Source organism: Hemitrygon akajei, chromosome 14 (genome assembly GCF_048418815.1).
Source record: "Hemitrygon akajei chromosome 14, sHemAka1.3, whole genome shotgun sequence".
In the NCBI taxonomy this organism is placed as follows: Eukaryota; Metazoa; Chordata; class Chondrichthyes; order Myliobatiformes; family Dasyatidae; genus Hemitrygon; species Hemitrygon akajei.
Window position 1 is genome coordinate 41,875,662 of NC_133137.1, and position 18,571 is coordinate 41,894,232.

General features: G+C 40.9%; 1 protein-coding gene across 1 annotated transcript in view; it reads right to left on the minus strand.

The window, feature by feature from the left end:
• LOC140738179 (cilia- and flagella-associated protein 54-like) overlaps nucleotides 1-18,571 on the minus strand; it is a 127,722-nt gene that overhangs the window by 22,128 nt on the left and 87,023 nt on the right. Inside the window, exons 24-29 of the mRNA XM_073065296.1 lie at nucleotides 17,715-17,850; nucleotides 15,239-15,335; nucleotides 10,219-10,386; nucleotides 7,020-7,205; nucleotides 6,292-6,379; nucleotides 1,056-1,247 (exon numbers count right to left, since the gene is read on the minus strand). Coding sequence (XP_072921397.1) covers nucleotides 1,056-1,247; nucleotides 6,292-6,379; nucleotides 7,020-7,205; nucleotides 10,219-10,386; nucleotides 15,239-15,335; nucleotides 17,715-17,850 — 867 coding nt within the window. The remainder of the gene's footprint in view (nucleotides 1-1,055; nucleotides 1,248-6,291; nucleotides 6,380-7,019; nucleotides 7,206-10,218; nucleotides 10,387-15,238; nucleotides 15,336-17,714; nucleotides 17,851-18,571) is intronic.

Consider the following 18,571-nt stretch of genomic DNA (forward strand, 5'->3'; position numbering starts at 1 on the left):
TTGTAGCTTTAGTTTTTGGTCTTGTTTTGTCTGGTGGATTTGGAGCTCCTTTCCGTGGAACGCGCTAAGACGGTAGCGCGATATTAATACGCAGCAGCCTCTCCAGACTCTGGATTGGGGATTGCCAAACGTTATGTGGGTTTTCTGGTGTAGTCTGTTTTGTCATATGCTTTTGTGATATCATTCTGGAGGAACGTTGTCTCATTTTTTAACTGCATTGTATTTGTGGTTTCTAAATGACAATAAACTGAATTTGAATCTGAATGTTTCCTCTGGGTGTTCTATTTTTCAACCATATTTTAAAGATGGAATGATCTAGGTGGGCCGAAGGCCTGTTCTGTGCTGAATGACTTTAATGCTCTACTATTATCTATAATTATTCAAGAAAGTGTCTCATCACCATGCATACCCCATGCAAGAATAAAAAAACAAAATAAATACTAGGACAATGTATCAAAAGCAAATTTTAAAATGGAAGAACACCTTCCAAGGTTGGTTAATCAAATAAATGTACATCTCCATGTTGATGTCACTGCACTCATCTCTTTTTCTCTCAACAAAAATATCAGGGTGGCATGGTAGCTTAGCGGTTAGCGTAACACTATTACAGGGTCAATTCTACCACTGTCTGTAACAATTTTGTATATTCTGGCCATGACTGTATAGGTTTCCCCTGGGTGTTTCAGTTTCCTCCCACTTTCTAAAGATGCATGTTTAGAGTTAGTGAGCTGTTGGCACGCTATGTTGGCACCGGATGTGCGGCAACACTTGCAGGCTGCCCAGAACAATCCTCAGTATTAAGAATGACACATTTCATTGTATATTTCAGTGTGCATACGTGTAACAAATAAAGCTAATCTTTAAAAATCTTTATCTTTTCTTCTCTTTATTAAGGAGCAAAATAGTCTCCTGTTTAAATTCCTCGTCTTTTCTGAGACATACATTTGATGTGTGCAACTTCGTAAATTTAATTTTGACAAACACAATAACGAATAACTTTTGGTTTCTTACTTACTATAGAAACAAATATAATACCTGTGGCTTGCCATACTTACTGAGCTATTTTTGCAGTTAAGACTCCAGCCAATAGACACCCCCAGATACCAGCTCGAGATAGCAGGGCTTCACTAAAATCTTTGGAATGCTTAAATGAAATGCCGCTGCTTTCCATGTCTTGCCAGTTATTTATAAAGTCAGTCACATTCAAGGCCATATCAATTGCTTGAGACCAACATCTGAAAGCGTGCCTGAAAAAAAATAAATTTGTCCCATAGTAGGCAATTAAACATTAGCATGACAAAACCTACAAGTGGGAATGTTGGCTGGTCACCAAAGTGCTACTCCTGACAACCTAGGAAGAATGTTACTTGCTGCAAAGTACTCATGTTTCCAGTAACTTGCTGTCCTGCACATCCCGTGTATTTGCAAATGTAAGCCTGCAAATTACATGGGAACACAAATCTTGAGGGAACTATGGAAGGAGGGTGAAAAATTAAACTACAAATTGAAGAATGGGAAAGAGACAGAAAAACAGGATCTTGATTAAGAATCAATTGAGAAGAATAAAATCCTTCTAAGGATAAAGAAGCATCCTACAGTACTGGAAGACAGGGGAACTCATACAAGCAAGGGAGGAAAGGAGGGAGAGGGAAGAAGCAGTGCAAACTAGAGAAGGTGCAAAGGAAAGAGTTAGGGAGAGGTGGAAACTGTAAACAAGGGGAAGTAGCAAGAAAGAAGAGTCTAGGGAAGGGGAAGGAGAGAGCAAGGGAACAACAAACTGGATGGTGGGAGAAACACTGTTTCACAAATTTGGAGGGAGAGAAAAACAGAGGTGATACCATAAGACATAGGAGCAGAATTAGGCCATTCAGCCTATTGAGTCTGTTCCACCATTCCATCATGGTTGATCCCAGATCCCACTCAACCCCTTACACCTACCTTCCCGCTATATCCTTTGATGCCCTGACTGATCAGGAAACGATCAACTTCTGCCTTAAATATACCCATGGACTTGGCCTCCACCGCAGTCTGTGGCAGAGCATTCAACAGATTCCTACTCTCTGGCTAAAAAATTCCTCCTTACTTTTGCTCTGAAAGGTCAAGCTGCAATTTTGAGGCTGTGCCCTCTAGTTCTGGATACCCCCACCATAGGAAACATCCTCTTCACATCCGCCCTATCTAGTCCTTTCTACATTTGGTAGGTTTCAATGAGATCCCCACACATTCTTCTAAATTCCAGTGAGTACAGGCTCAAAGCTGCCAAACACTCCTTCATTCCTGGAATCATCTTCATGAACCTCCTCTGGATTCTCTCCAATGACAACACATCCTTTCCGAGATAATGAGTCCAAAACAGTTGACAATACTCCGTGCAGCCTGACTAGTGTCTTTTAAAGGCTCAGCATTATCTCCTTGCTTTTATATTCTATTCCCCTAGAAATAAATGCCAGCATTGCATTTGCCTTCTTTACCACAGACTCAACCTGTAAATTAACCTTCTGGAAGTCTTGCACAAGGACACCTAACTCTCTGCACCTTCTCCCCATTTTGATAATAGTCCGCACTATTGTTCCTTTTACCAAAATGCATTATCATACATTTCTCAACATTGTATTCCATCTGCCACTTTTTGCTCATTCTTCCAATTTGTCTAAGTCCAGCTGCAATCGCATTGCTCTCTACCCCCTCTTCATCATTTGCAAACCTTGCCATAAAGTCATCAATTCCATTACCCAAATCACTGACAAACAATGTGAAAAGTAGCAGTCCCAATACTGACCTCTTAGGAACACCACTAGTCAATGGCAGCCAACCAGAAAAGGCCCCCTTTATTCCCACTCCCTCCCACCTGCTTGTCAGCTATTCCTCTATCCATGCCAGTATCTTTCCTGCAATGCCATAGAATTTTATCCTGTTAAGGAGCCTCGTGTCTAGCACCTTATCAAATGCCTTCTGAAAATCCAAGTAAATGACATCCACTACCTCTCCTTTGTCTACACTGCTTGTTACTTCCTCAGAGAATTCTAACAGATTTGTTAGTCAAGATTTCCCTTTACAGAAACCATGCTGACTTTAACTTATGTTATCATTAGTCTCCAAGTACCCCGAAACCTCAAACTTAATAATAGACTCCAACACTTTCCTAACCACTGAAGTTAGACTAACTGGCCTATAATTTCCTTTCTTTTGCCTTCCTCCCTTTTTAAAGAGTGGATGTGACATTTGCAATCTTCTCATCCTCTGGGACCATGCCAGAATCAAGTGATTCTTGAAAGATCATGACCAATGCATCTGTTACCTCTTTGGCAATCTCTCTCAGGACTCTGGGATGTAGACAATTTGGTTCAGGTAACTTATCCACCTTAAGACCTTTCAGTTTGCCTAGCAGTTTTACCTTTGTAATAGCAATGGCACTCATTCCTGCTCCCTGACAGTTATGGACCTCTAGTACACGGCTAGTGGCTTCCACAGTGAAAACTGATGCAAAATACCTATTAAGTTCGTCTGCCATTTCTTTGTCCCCCATTACTACCTCACCAGCATAATTTTCCAGTGATCCAATATCAACTCTCACCTCCCTTTTACTCTCTATATAACTGAAAAAATGTAATATCCTGCTTTATATTATTGGCTAGTTTGCCCTCATATTTAATCTTTTTCCTTCTTATAGCTTTTTTCATTGCCATTTGTTGGATTTAAAAACCTACCCAATTATCCAACTTCTGCTACATTATCTGACCTTTCCTTGGATTTTACACAGTCCTTAAATTCCCGTCAGCCACGGTTACCTACCCCTGCCGTTTGAGAACAACTTCTTTTGTGCTGCACCCTGAGAACTATTCCCAGAACCTCTCTGCTCTGCCATTATCCCCACCAGTATCTACCTCCAATTTACCTGGGCAAGCTCCTCTCTCATGCCTCTATAATTCCCTTTATTCCATTGCAATACTGATACATGTGACTTATGCTCCTCCCTCTTGAATTGCAGTCTGAATTCAATCATAATATGACCACAGCCTTTTCAGGGTTCCTTTACATTAAGTTCCCTAATAAGATTTGTGTTATTACACAATGCCCAATCTAAGATAGCCTTTCCCTGAGTAGGCTCAAGCACAAGCTGCTCTAGAAAGCCATCTTGCAGGTATTCAACAAATTCACTCCCTCGCAATCCGACTCCAACCTGATTTTCCCAATCCCCTGGCATATTGAAGTTCCCCATTACAATTGTGTCATTACCCATATTACATGCCTTTTCCAGGTCCCTTTGCAATTTCAACTCCACATCTTGGCTACTATTTGGAGGCCTATACAAGATTCCCATAATGGTTTTTTTACCTTTGCAGTTTAACTCCACCCACAAAGATACAACATTCTCTGACCCTAGATGTAGTTCCATCTCTTACCAACAGAGCCACACCACACCATCGCCTATGCTGTCCTGCATGTCCTTTCAATGCAACATATATCGTTTGATATTAAGCTCCCAAGTATGGCCTTCTTTCAGCCATGACTCAGTGATGCTCACAACGTCATAGCGACCGATCTCTAATTGTATCATGAATTCGTCCACCGTATTCCAAATGCTACACACATGTAAGTACAGCACTTTCAGTCCTGCATTCTTCGCCCTTTTGAATTTTGCCTCTGTGGTACAACTTAGCTCTTTCCTCTGTCTGCATTTGTACCCAATCATTGGCTTGTCCTTCCTTACCTTCATGCTACATCCATCATCTACTTGTAAACCTGCTGGGTCATCCTCAACTCTATTATACTGGTTTCCATCCCCCTGCCATATTAGGTTAAACCACTCCCAACAGATCTAGTAAACCTGAGATAGATGAAATGAGAAATCATTAACTAAATAGTCCTGATAAAGCGTCTTGGCCTGAAATATTGACTGTTTATTCATTTCCATGGATGCTGCCTGATCTGCTGAGTTCCTCCAGCAATTTTATGTGTGTTGCTCTGAAAAGCAATAAACTACAGATGATGGAAACATGGAAAAGAACAAATAAAGCGTGAAAAAGCAGGTCAACATTTCAAGTTCATGATATTTCATGTTTTAATCTCCCCACAGAAGTGACATGACCTGCTGAATCTTCCTATCATTTTCTGTTTTTTAACCTGATATTCCCCTTCACACACAATGCCAAATCAGATTTTTTGTTGGAACAGTTTGAAATCTATAGTTAATTCTCTGCTGCTCTTTGCCGGAGTAGCGTTAAATACTGTATAATTGGCCTCAGGTCTCTTGAGTTAGGAAAAAATAATTCTCACTTAAGTTTGAGGAAATAAAGCTCAGACATTTCAGTCCATTTTTGTGGGGTTTACAATGGCAACCTTCTTGGAATGTGTAGGATTTTGTGGGTGGCCCAGTGGTTCAACAAGCTGCACTCCTGACTTTCAACTCCAGCACTACCTGTTCAGTGCTTATTATGTAGAGTCTGCATGTTTCTCCAGGTGCTCTGGTTCCTCCCATATCCAAAAACATGTAGCTGGTAAAACTGGTTGTGCGCTGCAAACTGCCCCTAGTGTAGGTAAGTGGTAGGAGAATCAGTGTGAAATTGATGGACAAGTAAAAGAAAATAAATTGTAGGGTGTGGTGGCCCGCACACGCGGGACTCGAACCGCCATCGGGAGCTGCGGGCAGACACGTTTGGAACTACCCACTCGGGGCAACTACCCTTCCGGGTTCAGTCTGACGTCACATCCGCCCCGCGGGTCACAGGGAGGGGAGATTTAAGCGCACAATTTTGAATCAGTAAAGGCATTCTGAGTTCAGCTCTCTCTGCCTCTGTGTGTTTCTTCAGTAGTGCGTTGCGCGCAACTACATAATGGAGGAATGGGATTGATGCAATTGCACTGTCTACCTGCACGCACTTGATGGGCCAAAAATTAGAAGTACAATTTGAAGATTAACCTCCAAAATTCTGGTGGATAAAAGGCAAAAGTGGCATTGTAACATTAAATACCTACATTAAATTCATATTGAGAACTTCTAGCTTCTGAATTTTTTTTGAATTTGGAATTTTTTAAAATTGTCATTCCAGTATTAATCACTGGGAGAACAAACTTCCTCTGTTTATCAAATGGTATATTAAGACATTCTTATCCTCATGAAACGAAGTTAGACAAGCAGTGGGGTTTGAGAGAAGGCACCTGGAAATACTAGAAACACCAAACTGGATAAGCAGCATCAGTGGAGAAGAGCTGGCATTTCTTGCCAATCACCTGGATCCACAGCATTTCAGGATAATATGGAGTTCAATTGTCCAAAAATTGGAAAATTACCTCTTCCCAGCTTTATAGAAATGAAGGTTTCCTTGTTCATGTAGGGCCTGTGCACACAAACTGTTCTGGCCATTTGCTCGAAGCAACTCTAATAGATAAAAGAAATAACTTTAAATATAGAGTGACAGCTGACTGTTTAACATTCAAAGGTAACATTTATTCAGATTGGATGTAATTATTATTTCCTTTTCGTTGCCATAATCTAATTGTTTTTTTTATTCTGTACTTTTTTTCATGGAGAAGGTACATTGAAAATAAGGGATTTTCTATCACCAAGAGAACATAAGCTTAAGTTTTACTCCCCTCCATTAAGCTATCAATGCTCTTCACACCTTATCCAATGGGCTGCAACAAACATCTGTGGAGGGAAGATGGACAGTAAATGTTTCAGGATGAGATTCTCCAATTCCCTCTACTGATGTTGCCAGACCCATTGAGTTCCTTCAGCATCTAGTTTGTTGCTCCAGATTCCAGCATCTGTAGTCTCTTGTGTCTCCTTGTTCCAGGCTAATTGACTATAAAGGCATCAGTAATTGATAAAATTATAAACATTAAAACTGAGGGCATCCAACATCTAATCAGATGACTATACTAATCAGCTATACTAATCCATTCATATTAAGTACATATTGTCTTATTTCTCTAAACAAGCTTAAATGAATGTCCATAATAGGCAGAATCACAGCATAAAAACATCTAAGACCTAGAAGGAACAATGCACATCTTACCAATGGTTTTGTCATATGATAAAATCACAAGCGACACCTGTGACCATGGCAATGGCTTACTCAGAACATTAACAAACAAATGAAAATCTTCATTGGTCAGATCAGTAGGCATGGAATGTTCAATGTGAGTTGGTGTTGAACTGAAGTCAACTTTTCCTGAACTTTGTCTCAGAATGTCTCTCCGCCCTAAAATATAACCAGTATTTAATTATAGTCTTTAATCACAATTTACCTTACTGAAATTTACCACACAAAAAATAAAGTTACTGTAAAATACTGTACAGCCTTTCTTTCTGTTCATGATTTTTCTCATGACTTATAAAGTAACCTCAGCACTGCTTAATGCTTAATTGTACTGTGATAATAATTATTCTATGTCCTGTTAATGGACTGTGTTGTGCTTCATTCTTGTTGTTGCCCAAACTTGGCCCCCACTCTCTCCCCATGTTCACATCATCCTGAGCTCTTGATCTTCAAGCTGGGGAGAGAGGAGAACTGATGCCTTTAATGCTGGGTCTCCAATCCAGGTTTGTTGCCATTTTGGTACAACTAAATGAATGGCCTGCTGGATCATTTCTGCTGCTCTGAGTCCTGAGACATTAATGGCCCAGCTACAGCCGGGACATGAACCAAATGTGTTATTTCAGGGCTACTGATATCAGCACATTTTTATTACAGATTGACTTAATTAGCTGATATTAATTGTCCAACTGCTACAATAAGATTCAAATCCAATCTTCAGGTTTGCTAATCCAGGTCTTGGTAATATAACAACATTAATCCTGCTCCTCTCTGTCAAATATATTTTGGATCTAAGGTCATGGGTTGCAAAGCTCCATTATTCGCTAGGGATATTTTTCTTTTGCTTAATTCCCCTCTTTAACCAATTAAATCTATGTCTTTTCAGTTTGTGGAAATAGCTTCTTGTTCTCAACTATCCTACCTACCTACATCCTATCCTTTCTTCTGCCTTTAGGGATAAATGAATGTATACTCCAAAATCTCTTTGTTCCTTTATACTTTTTAGTACCTAGCACATATTACACATTCCCCTGCCTTGTTCAAAGTTCAAGTAACTTATTATCAAACTACATATACATCACCAGATATTACCCTAAGATTAATTTTCTTGTGGACATTCACAGTAAATTGAAAATTAAGTGTTCAGTAATGAATTAAATGAAACAGTGTATATGCAAAAGGCCATAAACTGTGCAATTACAAAAAGATAACAAGAATAAAAATTATATATATTGAGAACCCATAAAAGTGAGTCCATGGGTTTGAAATCAGTTCTAGTTGGGGTATTGAAGTCCCCTGGTTCAAGAGCATGATCGTGGATGGTACTAACTGTTGGTGTGGGACTTGAGGCTCCTGTACCTGCTTCCTGATGACAGCAATAAGCAGCAAGGCCTGGATGGTGGAGGTCCTTGATGCTGCTTTCCTGCAAATGTGCTCAATGCTGGGAAGGGCTTTACTGGGCTGTATCCACTACTATTCATACTTTTTTCCCCATTCAAGAGCATTTGTACTTTCATAACAAGCCATGGTGAAACCAGTCAGTAAACTTTCCATGCATCTATAGAATTTTGTCAAAGTTTTATATGAAATTCCAAATCTAAGAAAGCAGAGGTGCTGCCATGTCTTCTTTGTAATGGTAATTACATGCTGGACAGATCCTCTGAAATGATAATGCTGAGGAATTTAGAGTTGCTGACTCTCTCCACCTCTGATCCCTGATGAGGCCTGGCTCATGAACCTCCATTTTTCTCCACCTGTAGTCAATAATCAGCTCATTAATTTTGCTGACAATGAGTGAGAAATTGTTCTTGTGGCACCATTCAACCAGATTTTCAATCTCCCTCTTGTATGTAGATTCCCACCACCTCTGATTCAGCCCACAACAGTGTTGCCTGGATTGGAAAACAAGTCTTATGGGGCAAGGTTAGATGAGCTGGGACTTTTCTCTTTGGACCATAGAAGGATGAGAGGGGACTTGATAGAGGTCTACAAGATTATGAGAAGCACAGGTAGGGTGGATAGCCAGTACCTGTTTCCCAGAGCACGATTAGCAAACACCAGACAGACAGATAGACATACTTTATTGATCCCGAGGGAAATTGGGTTTCATTACAGCCGCACCAACCAAGAATAGTGAAGAAATATAGCAATATAAAACCATAAATAATTAAATAATAAGTTAATCATGCCAAGTGGAAATAAGTCCAGGACCAGCCTATTGGCACAGGGTGTCTGAGGGAGGAGTTGTAAAGTTTGATGGCCACAGGTAGGAATGACTTCCTATGACACTCAGTGTTACATCTCGGTGGAATGAGTCTCTGGCTGAATATACTCCTGTGCCTAACCAGTACATTATGAAGTGGATGGGAGTCATTGTCCAAGATGGCATGCAACTTGGACAGTATCCTCTTTTCAGACACCACCGTCAGAGAGTCCAGTTCCACCCCCACAACATCACTGGCCTTACGAATAAGTTTGTTGATTCTGTTGGTGTCTGCTACCCTCAGCCTGCTGCCCCAGCAAACAACAGCAAACATGATACCACTGGCCACCACAGCCTCGTAGAACATCTTCAGCATCATCCAGAGGGCATATATACAAAGTTAAGGGAGGGAAGTTTAGGGGAGACATCAGGGGTCAGTTTTTTACACAGGGGGTTATGGGTGCCTGGAATGACTTGCCAGGGATGGTGGTGGAGGCTAAAACATTAGGGGTATTTAAGAGCCTCTTGGACAGGCACATGGATGAAAAAAATATAGAGGGTTATGGGGTAGTGTGGGCTCAGTACTTTTTTTAAGGAATATATGGGTCGGCACAACATTGAGCACTGAAGGGCCTGTATGTACTGTGCTGTAGTATTCTAGTGAAGGCCTTTCAGCCCATTGTCCATGCCAACCATCAACTACCTGTTTACACTAACTCTACATTAATCCCATTTCACAGAAAAAATACTAGAAATCATTCCTGTGAATTTATTGTACCCTCTGCAAAGCTTCACATCCTTACTGAAATGCATTGCTCAGTATTAGATACAATACAGAGGCTGAAGAAAACTCTTATCCATAATGGTATGTTTTATTTGCAGTCTGGACTTATGATAAATTACTGCAATGCAATAACAATTAATTAGAGTGTTGATTAAACTATATATGAATAATGTGATAAGATTTTCACTTACTCTGCTGTGTGTAAGCCAGGAGTAATGCATGGAGCTTTCTGCTATGCCTGAGTGCAGAACTGACATAACTTGCATTGAAAAAAGTTTCCCTAAAGCACCGGAGTGTATCCATCACATCGACTGGTACTGATATCAACGCATTTGCTCTTTTTCCTCCTAAATTAACGGCTCCATGTTTAAGATGACAAAATTAGAATATTTTAAATGCACATTCAGACTAAAGAATCAACAAGAAGACTTAATTTATTCCACAGGCATACATCAGTAAACAGACACACTTTTGGCATACTTATATAAAGGTAGCTATACACCAAGAAAGTTTAATTTCCTCATTTATTCCAATCAGAAACCTGCAGTTTAAAATCACAACACTACTAACTGGCATTGTTGCTTCATTATCATCCTTTGACAAGTAAGGTCTCATAAATAAAATACCAACTGCCCCATTACCAGCTGACTATATTTAACAATATAGCAAATATTGTATTAACAATATACCTGGATATTAGCAGAAAGCAAAGAGTGGGAATAAAGATTGGCTGCCAGTGACTAGTTCCATAGAGATCTGTACTGGATTTGCTTCTTTTTCCACTGTATGTCAATGATTTAGATGATGAAATGGCTTTGTGGCCAATTTTGTTCATGATAAGAAGATAGGTGGAAGGGTAGGTAGAGTTGAGGAAGCAGATAGGTTGCAGAAGGTCTTAGACAGATTAGGAGAATGGGCAAAGAGGTGGCAGATGGGAAGTGTCGGGAAGTGTACGGTCATGCACTTTGGTAGAAGAAATAAAAGCATAGATTATTTTCTAAACAGGGAAAAATGAAAAACTAGACATGCAAATTGATTTGGGAGTCCTCATGCAGGATTCTCTAAAGGTTAATTTGCGGGTTGAATCATTGCTGAGGAAGGTGAGTGCAATGCTGACATTAATTTCAAGAGGGCTAGAATATAGAAACAAATATGTAATGCTTTGGTTGTACAAGGCACTGATAAGGCTTCACTTGGAGTACTGTGAGCAGCTTTGGGCCCCTTATTTAAGAAAGGATGTGTTGACATTGGAGAGGGTTCACAGGAGGTTTACAAGAATGATTCTGGGAACGAAAGGGTTATCATAAGAGTGGCAATTGAAGGCTCTGGTCCAGTACACAGGAACTTAAAAGAATAAGGGAGGATATCATTGAAACTTATCAAACTTGAAAGGCCTAGATAGAGTGGATGTGAAGAGGATTGTTTCCTTTGGTTGGGGAGTATAGGACCAGAAGGCACAGCCTCGAAATAGAGGGGCATCCATTTAGAACGGAGAGGAGGAGGAATATCTTTAGCCAGAGGGTGGTGAGCCTGTGGTGTTTTTTTGCCACAGGCAGCTGTGGAGGCCAGATCACTGGGAGTATTTAAGGTGAAGGTTGATAGATTCTTAATTAGTCAGGGCATGAAAGGTAATGGGAAAAGAATGGGGTTGAGAGGGAAATGGATCAGCCATGATGAAATGGTGAAGCCAACTCGTTGGCCAAATGGCCTAATGGTCTTATGGTCTGTTATGACCTCAGCCCCCTCCTTTGTGAGAATCGCAAGAGAGAGAGAGAGAGAGAGCCTTATGGTTTGGAATGTGGGCTGGTCGCTCAACAAGACAAAAGCCTTGGACATAGCCATTGTCTTGGGAGACACCTTTGTGGAATAAGGAACTGGCCTACGTGCAGACCCTCAGGGCAAGGTGAGATGGGTGATGGGGGAAAGAGTGCCTCGCCCCCCGACCCTGATGGACATCGACAACCCTGCCAGTCCAGATAAAAGGTGGGCTGCCGAGGCGGGGCCTCAGACGCACCAAGGAGACACACGAAGAAGACACGATAGTGCTTCCCGTCGGAGCAGGAAGCCATTTTGAAGGAAGCCACGTGCGTTAGATTCCGGATCGGGAGTCTGTGGCTGGAACCAAAGGACAAACCGTTTTAACTAACAACAGGGATTTGCTTCGCAAAGACGACGGGCAAGTGTTCCTTCTCTCTCTATCCAACACGTGAAATGTCAGCGGTTCCCGAAACGGGGAAGCCTGCAGACTTTGAGTGACTCTTATATTCCAGTGGACTCAGTATCCCCTAGACAACGATAGAGCTCATTTTTGATTGATTATTACTACACCTGTGCTTTAGATTGAGTTTTGACGATGTATATGATCTGAATGTTTTGTAGTAACCATACGTTTGTGCCCCTTTATAAATAAAAACATTTGAAAATAGTAGCACCAGGCTTCAGCGGACCTATCTATCTTTGCTGGTAAGTCACCCGGTTACTGGGGAACGTAACAAGTGGGGTGCTCGTCCCGGATTTGAAACCAAAGGGGAGGGTCAGTGAATCGGGCTGTAAGTCCAAACTTAAATCTGGTTACGCAGGTAGCCAGACAGGAAACCAGCAAAGATGGATGTGGGTGAATTTATGAGAAACCCGACTGTAGAGGCGCTAGGCACGGCTACCAAATCAGACTTGGTAAATCTGGCAAAGGGGTTAGACCTCGCAGAGGTGAGGTCATCAATGAAAAAGCAGGAAGTGCGAAGGGTCATAAATCAGTATTACATTGAAAAGGAGGTGTTTGCAGCTGAGGATTTGGAAAATAGCCCCGAAAAGAGATTAGCGAGTGGGACAGATCAGGTAGAGTTGGAGAAAGTAAGGTTGGAACATGATCTTAAAGTAAAGCAGCTAGAAGCAGCTGAAAAGGCTGAGGAACAGGCTGCAAAGGAAAAGGAACGGGCTGAGGAACGCGCTGCAAAGGAAAAGGCTGAGGAAAGGGAGCAGGCGTTCAAACTAAAGCAACTAGAAGCAGAAGAGAAAGAGAAACAAAGGAGCCATGAATTGGAGCTGGACAGGCGAAAGCAAGAGCGAAAAGCTCAAGGGCAAGAGAGAGAGGAGGGATTTGATGTTAGTCGGGCGTTGAGGTTGGTCCCCCCTTTTGAGGAGATGGATGTTGATAGTTACTTCTTGTTTTTTGAAAAGGTGGCAGTGAATCAGAAGTGGCCCAGAGAGCAGTGGGTGGCGTTGTTACAAAGTGTGTTACGAGGGAAAGCACAGCGGGCATATGCCGCGTTGCCCCCAGAAGGGGAAGGGAATTATGACCAAGTAAAGGAGGCCATTCTCCGAGGTTACGAGTTAGTACCTGAGGCGTATAGACAAAGGTTCCGAAATTTAAGGAAAGGGTGGAATCAAATGTATACCGAGCTAGCCCATGAGAAGGGTGTGCTCTTGGACCGTTGGTGCACCGCGGAAAAGGTGGCCGAGAATTATGGGCGTCTCAGGGAGTTATTTTTGATTGAGGAATTTAAAGGTTGTGTTCCGGAAGAGATCCGAATGTATTTAAATGAGAGGACGAATCAGTCCATCTCAGAAATTGCTAGGTTCGCAGATGAATATGCCCTAACCCACAAGACAAAGTTTTCCTCGCCAAAAAGTTACCCGAGAGACCGTCGGAATGGTAGGGAAAGCCCGCTGGCTGAGGCGGAGATCCCGCCGGGAGCTAGCAGAAAAAGTGAGGATAACAGGCAGGAAACCTGGAGATTTCCTGGTTTAACCTGTTTTAATTGTGGAAAGGTGGGTCATATTGCATCTAAATGCTTTGCTCCGAGAAAGGAGCCAGAGAGAGAGAGAGCAGCGATCCCTATCGGGCGTGCAGTGGTAATCAGAAAATCGGCAAGAGGGTCCCAGGGGAGCAGAGAGCGCGAGGGTCGGAGATTTATCTGTCACCCGGAACCGTGTCATATCTTTAGCCAGAGGGTGGTGAGCCTGTGGTGTTTTTTTTGCCACAGGCAGCTGTGGAGGCCAGATCACTGGGAGTATTTAAGGTGAAGGTTGATAGATTCTTAATTTAGTCAGGGCATGAAAGGTAATGGGAAAAGAATGGGGTTGAGAGGGAAATTGATCAGCCATGATGAAATGGTGAAGCCAGCTCGTTGGCTAAATGGCCTAATGGTCTTATGGTCTTAACAAGAAACTGGAATTACTCTGAGACTAAATTCGTTATAACAGTTTGTTTATTTTGACATGTTACAATTCTGCCTGCACTCTAACCACAAGCTGGTACTCTTAACTATTCACCAAGTCTACATGTTCCCACCTAATGATGTATTAGATTTACTTATTGAACAGTATTCCAAATGCAGGAGGAGGATGAATAGAAAATAAAATTTAGTAGCTGAAAACAGACTCGGATATTCAAATGCAGGTATTTACAAGGGTCAAATCTTCCCCCATGTATAGATGTTTCAGAAAGTATGGAAGGAATAGTAATTATTGTAGTTTCTTGAAAAACTGGGCACTGCACTCACTGAGAACAAGGATGAACATTTTGAAATCAAGATGTTGCTGAGTGAAGAATCGTTTCAGTTCAGTGAGCACTGAATTGTGGAGTAGTGTAGGGGATTAGGGCAAATTAGAAGAAAGCTGGCAGAATTTTGGATGAGCTTAAAATAAAAGAGATTGCAAAGCAGGGACAGGACAAGAAAAGCAAAGACAGCTTGAGTTTATAGTGTGCCAATACAACATTTACCATAGCTTACCATTAGACAGTAAACAAGCAAAGAACTTTAGTCTTTCCAATATTTACTTGAAAGAAAGCCTACTTATTCTTTACCTGATGTCAAACAAGCCTTGGTAATAAAGTGCTTGAGTGGAGTGCTCCTGATGTAACATGAGGTTTAACCTGATTTATTTTCACATCCTGTCACAAGTGGCAATGTGCACAAGAGAGGAAGCAGGGTGGTTAGGCAAAGGGTGTGGAAAGAATAGCCAGAACAGGAGATTATCTTGTTCTGATTGGATAGATAGATTGGCTGTCCCTTGCACCAGGATAATGGAAGACCAGCATTAGTTCATTCCATTGGAAGCTATTTCCATAACCAGGTGAAATATCACTCAAAAACTGACTCAGTGACAAAGAAAATTGTAATGATTTCAGCTAGATTCTTTCATATTGTGTATGTCTTCAAATACTCTCAAGGAAAATGTACCCTGTGTTTAATTGGTGAAGGTCCTTACCTGAGCCAGCATCCTTCAGATCAGGGTCACCCATGCCTTCTGGTTGTACAGAAGTTGCAATTGTCAACTGGTGTTCTATAAAATTCCTGCAATTTATCTAGAAATATAAGGATTCTAATATGAAATAAAAACACAAAATGCTAGAAACACTCAGTAGGAGCAGTCGGATCTACAGTGAAATAAAGATAGAAGAAGTATGAACATTTCAATTCAATGGTCTCATATAAAAACATAAGTTGTAGAGAAACAAGGTAGCGGGCTGCAAGTAAAAAGTAAAGGAAACATCTGATATTGGATAGAGACCAGAAGAGATGGAAGGCACAAATAGTGCTAGTGGTGGCTGAGGGTGAGTGGCAAAGACTTGTTAATAACTTTATCTGATAGAAGGAAATGTAAATTGGAGATTGATGAGAACAGGAACAAGGAGAAAGGGAGTTTGGAACTATGAGATACAGAACACAGCAGTTGCTACCAGTAAAAGGTAATGGTGAAATTACCCATCTGGACAAGCAATATCTGTGGAGAGAGACAACTTGAGGTGTTGGAGTTCAAAGTTCAATTCCGGAGTCATCCGTAAGGAGTCTCTATAACATCCTCCCCCCTGGAAAGCATGGGTTTCTTATGGAAGCTCTGGCTTCCTCCCATAGTCCAAACATGTACCTGGTTTGTTCATTGATCATTGTAAATTATCCCTTGATTAGGTGAGGGTTAAATCAGAGAGGTTGGGGGTTACTAGTACAGCACGGTTTGAAAGGCTGGAAGGGCTAAATAAATAAATAAATATTCCGCATTCTGTTTTCCTTTTCACAACCTCAATATACTGTATTCTGTAAAGCACAATCCATCTGGGGATAAGCAAACAAAGCTTTTCACCTTATCTTGGTACATGTGACAATAAACCAATTCAAATTACTCAAAAATAAACAAATGAAAAGTGAATGTGTTTAAAATTGTATTTTCAAAAGAATATCCAAATCCTCAAGTAATTTAGTCAGCAAGTGGAAAATCTGTGGAATTCTTTGCCACAGGCAGCTGTGGAAGCCAAGCTTTTGTGTATACTTAAGGCAGAGGTTGATAGATTCTTGATTGGTCAGGGCATGAAGGGATATGGGGTAAGGGCAGGAGATTGGGACTGAGAGGAAAATTGGATCAGCCAAAATGAAATAGTGGAGCAGACTCATTGGGCCAAATACCTAATTCTGCTCCTATATTTTATGGTCCATGATCTTACAATTGGTTTGCCTTAGGGTGGACACATTGTTCATCATGATCTAAATGTCTGTTTCCTATCTGAAATTCTTTCTGTCAGTGGTCTGTCTAACATGGTATTTCTAGTGCTATGCAATAATTAACATTGATAAATGGCACCTCAGGAAGCTGAAACCAGCCAAATCCATTTCTGTATTAAAATCACATGTTAGGCTGCTTGCTCAAAAACCCTTGGAAGAGTGGGTTTGCTTATCATTACTAGAAGAGGCAGCATGTTCTGTACTGCACAGGAAGTGACAATGAGTGACCACACAGTGCTTTGTGTCTAGTGATAATGACTGCCAATTTTGTCATCCCTCATATCACACCTTCTGTATCCTCTTCTTCACTTCTTCCTGGATAAGCATGGTCCAAATGCCAGGAAACAGGATTAGGATAGATGGTTTTCATCAAAAATATTGGACCAAAGGATCCATTTTGATTAATTTCTATACCGTGTAACTTTCAACTCTATGGGTTAGAGATTAATGTCCTTTCCAAGCTCATCATCACCCACACTAGCTTCCCTACACTCTGGCCCGTAATGCTGCCATATTTTGTAAGGATTTTATTCCATTCTCCAAATTTCTCCATCTCCATCTCATTTATTCTGACAATGCCATTCTCTGCACCAATGTCTCAGTATTTCTTCAACAATCGAACATTGTGTTCAGTTTTGATTCCTTGCTATATGAAAATTGCCAATAAGCATGAAGGAGTGCAGAGGAGATTTATGAAGATGTTGCTGGGACTCAAAGGACTGATGTATAGAGATAGGTTGATCAGGTTAGGATCTCTTTCATTGGAGTGTAGGAGAATGAGGGGTGATCTTATAGAGGTGTATAAAATTATGAGAGCATAGATAGGGTCAATGTCCATGGTCTTTTTCTAGGTTAGGAAATAAGAACTAAAAGAGAGGGAAGGTGTTTAATAGGAACCTGAAGGGCGAGTTTTTCCATGTCGAGCTTGGTCAATATATGCAATAAGCCGCTAGAGGAAGTAGTTGAGGTTGGTACGTTAACAACATTTAAAGGGCACTTGGACAAGTACATGGAGAGAAAGCTACAGAGGGATATGGGAAAATGTGGGCAAATGAGACTAGATTAGATGGGAATCTTGATTATGTGAAGTGACAGTGCTTTGAGTACTTTGAGACCTGTTTCCATGCTGTATGAGTCTATGCTTCTAATGGGGTTCTCTCCACGCAACAGAAGAAACAGATACTTACATCATTTCCTGAGTCAAGTGCAGCCTTAACAAAATGAGGCTGAGGAGGAGTAGGACCATTGTTCTCTCTGATCCTTGTCTGAAGCTGGCCTTGGGCGTAAACCAGGAGGGGAGTGACCTTCTGTGTGTACCTTTCACTAGTAAGTAAACAAGAAAACAATAATTATACTAAATAATATTGCAATTTACTTCTATAAAGGAATAACTGGAATAACTGATCTAAATCATTAAATTTCCAAAGATGTTAGATATGGTAAACTTACTACTTTCTGTGAGAAACAATTCAAATGAAATATTGCTGAAATCATACAAAGTTCTGCTAAAGCATAATAGTGTTCTGTAGTACATATAGATATAAAGAGAAGAATGAACCATTCACTAATAATCACAAATCAGAATTGCAAAAAGAATGGCAACTCTTTAAACTCATTAGACCCTGTTCTCTCACACCTGATCCCCATGCTTGCCGAATCATTCTGGGCTCTCTGTTCCTGTACTCCCTATAATCTCATTGTGCACATTTAAATTCACTGGAAATTCTTACTACTGTTAAAGATGGAAAGAAAAGGTTAGTTAAGTCTTTTGGATTACTAACTGAAATAACATCCTATAGTCCATAAAATATGCCATACTGGCACCAAAACACGGGTTCAATTCTATCGCTACCTGTAAAGAGTTTGAATGTTTTCACTGTGACCACGTGGGGTTCCTCCCACAGTCCTAAGAGACGTACCGATTGGTAGATTAATTGATCATTGTAAATTGTCCCATAATTAGGCTAGGGTTAAATTTGGGGTTGCTAGCAGCACGGCTCAAAGGGCCTGCTCCGCACTATATCAGTAAAATAAAATAAAATTC